The sequence below is a fragment of the Physcomitrium patens genome, chromosome 12, assembly GCF_059467195.1.
Source record: "Physcomitrium patens ecotype Gransden chromosome 12, ASM5946719v1, whole genome shotgun sequence".
Taxonomy (NCBI): domain Eukaryota; kingdom Viridiplantae; phylum Streptophyta; class Bryopsida; order Funariales; family Funariaceae; genus Physcomitrium; species Physcomitrium patens.
In genome coordinates, this window is record NC_143421.1 from 17,234,417 (window position 1) to 17,239,448 (window position 5,032).

Below are 5,032 nucleotides of genomic sequence, written 5' to 3' on the forward strand. Positions count from 1 at the left end.
GACAGTGCCCACGCTTCCTTTTTTTCATTTTGTCCTGAGGATTTGCTTTGCTTTGCTGCCCGCTGCTTTCCTGGGATCGGCAACGCTGAAGCAGCTCTCTCGCAGCAAGGCCCCGCCTAACTCCACCCCTCTTCGTTCGTTCGTTCGTTCGTTCTCGCCCTCTCTCCACTGGCCACCAGATGATTCTGCATCCCCGGTGCTTTGGATTTGGACATTCCAGATCTTATGATGATGGTGATGATGGTGATGGGGATGAGCGATCCTTGACTGAGTCTAACCATCCCTCTACTACCGCCACGCATACCCCCATTCTCGCACCACAGCATCTCTTCCCTTGCGGATGCCTGTCCGTTTTGCATAAATGTGTTGTGCATCTCTGACTGGAAGTAGGTTTCGTATGTGCCCCCTCACCCGCACTTTCGTCGTCGTTTGGATAAGCTCATCTCACATCTAGACAGTCTGTTACTGCGGTAGAGCCCCTGGATCGAGTGTGGCAAGTATTCTTGGGAGCACGCTAATTATCACAGTGTTGTTAGCTGTCGGATTGTCGCCGAGGTAGATCGTAAAGTGCTATGGCGTACAATCAAGGATTGGGAGGAGGATACCCTAACTCTCACCCCACTCCAACCCCAGGTACACCACAAACGAACACTTTTTCCCTCGATGGTCGGAACAAGTTGCAGAATCAATGCCTTTTAGAGACCTAATTTTCTGCTTTTGCGCTCCGTGGGATGCTGTGGGATTGGGTTCACGTGTTTGCTTGAATTATGACTAATGAAGTGATGAATCTGTTGCAGTTGCGCACTCAACTGCCACTGGTGGAGCTGGGTACGTGCAGACCCCACAGAACATTCAACAAAGCACGGGGTTGACACCAGGAGTCACACCCGGGGTAGCAGCGTTGGGGACACAGCACGTTCCAATTGTGGGGCAGCAGTACGTTTCCAACACCGTGCAGAGCTACGCCGTCGCGAAGAAAAAGCTTTCTGTGAGCAAGGGCGACTGGAATATCACGGACCAGGCGGGACATAGCGCATTCAAAGTGGATGGCCGCATCGCTAGTATGCGTGACAAGCGCTTTCTGCGCGATGCAGCAGGGAACGTAATCCTGAGCATGAAGAAGAAGTTGATCACCATGCACGACACATGGGAGATCCTGACGGGCAATGGCGATCAAGTCATCGCCACTTGTAAGAAATCCTCGGTGGTGCAATTCAAGACATCCATGGACGTGATGCTGGCGTCGAGCACCACGGGAAAGCACACGCCTGACTATCAGGTGAAGGGCGATTTCTTCGATCGCAATCTGACTGTCTTCCGCGGAGCCGAGCAAGCAGCGCTGGTGACTCGGCAGATCACATTCACGACGGTCATCTTGGACAAGGACACGTTCGGTGTGACCATCTTCCCGGGCGTGGATCAGGCGCTGGTCCTGGCTCTCATTGTCATCATGGACGAAGTGTTCCACCACGGCAATGGCTCTGACTCCGATTGAGTGTGCGATGGATGGCTATCTCTCCATAACCCCATGTCTGATTGCGTGTGCCTCGATCTGTTCTTGCATCGCCCTCGCCTGGTTCCAATTGCCCGACTTGGCCTTGCAGTCGACGTAGCTGTAGATGTAGATGTAGATGGTGCCACGTCTTCGTGTGCATGCGATCGGTGTCTTTCTTTCTATCTGTACAGATGCTCAGAGTGGAGGTGCCAACACACTCTCCACACCCCCCCCCCCCCCCCACGATTTGGTTGTCTTGCTTTCTGTCAGTCTGAAACCAGATTTTTATGGATTGAGTTGCCCTTACAGTCCGCTGTTACTCTTTCAGAAAAAAGTATCAATTGACACATGTTCATTCTCAGTAATAACAAAAGGTCAACAAGTCAATTGAATAGTACTTCAAAACAATTGTATTGAATATTTTTGAATGAAACAAACGCTTTTTGTGTTGACAGAAATTCTTCATTTATAAACTCTGATAGTGCGACTAATCATGACAAACATGATGTTTTATTGTGTACTCAGTTTTTAGGCACATGCATTTTAGATAGTAAGGAAAGAAAAAAGAAGTTAGCAGCAAATTTGAAGTATGAAAGTTTATACTTTTGCTTAAATAAGCAAAATATTGCGTCTTTTGAAATGATAAAATTTCTCCAACAAGAAACATCAAATAAGTTAATTGTTTCTAAAAAAACATTTTAAAAAAAGTGTAAAAATAAATAAACTTTTACTTAGGATGAACTTGAGATTACATTTATTATGTAAAAGGAATACCTCAGCTGTACTTTTACGTATGCATAGTTGGAAAATACGAAATAAATTACAACCAAGTAACAATCTAACATGAAATAAATCATTTAAAACCTGGTATGTTTACTTATTTCACCTCAGAACTACTTCCTAAAAATATGCATTCATGTATCGCTACAAATTTTAGAGCTATTATTTTAACAATTTTTTTTCAAAATCTAATGCACTGTAAAAAAAAAATTAAAAATCAAAATATTTATTTATGCAATATTTTTTTATTAATCAAGTGAAAATATCTTCATATTTTAAGAATTATTCGTAAAATAGATAGAATTTTAGGATAAAAAATTTATATTTTTTTGATATGTAAATTTTTGAAAATTCTAAAGTATTTAAGAAATTATCGTTTTGGCATATCAAAAATGTTCAAAATTGGATGCCTTGGAAAACCCCAATGTAGATACTATTACATCTTCTCACCAAAATGTCAATGAATTGTGTAACCACAAGCTTTGACACAGAAACCAATGAATTCTGGAGCCAATGATTTTTTTGTGAATCCACGTGTCCTGCTTTGAATTGGAGTTTGAGAATCCAATGCATTTTGTAAACACGTGTTTCTGACTTGACATTGAGGTGTTTAGTTTGCAGGAAGCGATGAATTAGTGAGTCAACCCACCCTCTACCGCCACAGTTCTGGCACCACGGCATCCTCTTCCTTGCGGAGCCGTATCCGTGTTGCATAAACATTTTGCGTAATTCTGATCAGGATTAGGTTTTGATTGTCCCCCATTTTCGTCGCCGTTTGGTTCAGTTCATGTCACATCTGGTCACTCTGTCACTGCGGTAGAGCTCTTGATCGAGTGTAGCAGGCATCCTTGGAAGGACGGTCGAGTTTATTTGGCATCCTTATTAGCTGTCGGATTGCCGGGGAGGTAGATCGCAAAGTACTATGGCGTACCATCACGGAATCGGAGATGGTGGATACCCTCACTCTCCCCACACTCCAACCCCAGGTACATCACAAGTGAGCGCCTTTCCCTTGCTTGTTACAGCGTGTTGTACAATCGAGGCGTTGTGATAAGCTTCTTCTGTCCGAGGGGTGTTGTTCTGGAATTAGGTTTAAGTGGTCGCTTGAAGTTAAGACTGGTGAAGTGATGAATCTGTTGCAGTTGCGGACTCAACTAGTTGGACTGGATATGGCTTCGTGCCGCCTCCACAGCACATCCACCAGATCCCAGGGTCGACGCCAGGAGCCACAATTGGGGTACAGCACGTTCCAGTGGTGGGGCAGCAGTACGTTTCCAACACCGTACAGAGCTACGTCATCTCGAAGAAAAAGCTTTCCGTGAGCCAGGGCGATTGGACGATCACAGACCAGGCGGGAAACAGCGCATTCAAAGTAGATGGGCGCATCGCGAGCATGCATAGCCGGCGATTCCTGCGCGACGCAGCAGGGAACACAATTTTGAGCATGAAGAAGAAAGTGCTTAGCGTGCACGATACATGGGAGATCCTGACGGGCAACGGGGACCAGGTGGTGGCGACGTGTAGGAATTCGTCGGTGCTGCAGCTTAAGACGTCGGTGGACGTGATGCTTGTGGGGAAGCAGACGTCGACATCGACGACGACGCCAGACTATCAAGTGAAGGGCGATGTGCTGGACTGGAATCTGACGGTGTTTCGCGGCAGGGAGAGGGCGGCAGTGGTGAGCCGTCAGGTCACGGCCAAGACGGTGGTGCTGGACCGGGACTCGTTCGACGTGGCCATCTTCCCCGGCGTAGATCAGGTCCTGGTCCTCGCCCTCCTCGCCCTCCTCTGGTAACTAAACTACACACTCATGAAAAGTATATCGTATATATATATATATATAACAAACCTCCCTCCCCTCCAACCCTAATCTTCTTCTTTACCTCCTCATTCCTCATGATGTAACATCACTTCATTGCATACTTGATCATGATGCACCTGCAATTTTACAAAATTATATCAAAAAAACAATTTATTTTTGAAGCATATTTGAACTTTTTATAGTTTCGATAGGAATAGCAAGATATTGTAATTCTTTTACAAAAAAATGGTGTTCCACAAGTAGTTCAACTTCAATTTGTAGTTGTTATAGATTGATTTTATTTTTGATAGATTACTAACTCTCATATTGTTATTATACAAATTCTTGGATTTTATAAGTTTTGATGCATTTCACATCACTTTCACATGCGTTTATTAATGTTGTATGAGTGCTAATAACAAAATATTTAAGTTTATTTAAACATTATTTTAAATTTAAGATCTCTTCAACTTCAAACTCTTAATTATATTTTGTTCTAATAGAAGGGAACAATAATTACTTTCTTTCTAATATATGATTATATATATTCCTTAAAATTTATTATTTTATTTAGTTCTATTATTTTATTTTCTAATTTTTTTATTATTAGATATTTAAAATTTAAAAAATTGAATTATAGATAACAATCATAATTGATAAAAAATAGAGTTTATTAAGTAGTAAAATATAATTTATTAATTAATGATAAATTATTTTAATGAATATTTTTTTGGTGTTGTCAATAATAGATTTTTGACATTATTTTTTTAAGCCATATTAGAATTTGTTGATAAAAACCTTGTTGTTTGAATCTATGTTGAAAGCAAGTTGTTGGAATTTGATAGCATAGATGGTAGTTAAATGTGATCTTTATTGAGAAGAGTGCAATTTTGTTTCTACAATCTTTTCTAAATCATTCTTTCTACATAAAAAATAAAAATACTTCAAAAAATAAG

General features: G+C 41.9%; 2 protein-coding genes across 4 annotated transcripts; both read left to right on the plus strand.

Annotated features, from left to right (window-relative positions):
• The first annotated feature begins 399 nt into the window (after positions 1 to 399).
• On the plus strand, positions 400 to 1,953 carry LOC112290010 (protein LURP-one-related 15). The gene is made up of 2 exons (XM_024535865.3): positions 400 to 633; positions 798 to 1,953. The coding sequence occupies exons 1-2, from the start codon at positions 573 to 575 to the stop codon at positions 1,493 to 1,495; spliced, it is 759 nt and encodes a 252-aa protein (XP_024391633.1). The 5' UTR covers positions 400 to 572; the 3' UTR covers positions 1,496 to 1,953.
• A 941-nt stretch (positions 1,954 to 2,894) lies between these two features.
• LOC112289427 (protein LURP-one-related 15) lies at positions 2,895 to 4,469 on the plus strand. Of its 3 annotated transcripts, none has more exons than XM_073537578.2 (2): positions 2,895 to 3,272; positions 3,468 to 4,469. In XM_073537578.2, exons 1-2 carry the CDS (start codon positions 3,198 to 3,200, stop codon positions 4,068 to 4,070), a joined length of 678 nt encoding a protein of 225 aa, XP_073393679.1. In that variant the 5' UTR covers positions 2,895 to 3,197; the 3' UTR covers positions 4,071 to 4,469. The 3 variants fall into 3 exon arrangements, with proteins under 3 accessions (XP_073393679.1, XP_024390389.1, XP_024390390.1); XM_024534621.3 differs by having other exon boundaries at positions 2,895 to 3,261; positions 3,418 to 4,469; XM_024534622.3 differs by having other exon boundaries at positions 2,895 to 3,261.
• Positions 4,470 to 5,032: the final 563 nt, after the last annotated feature.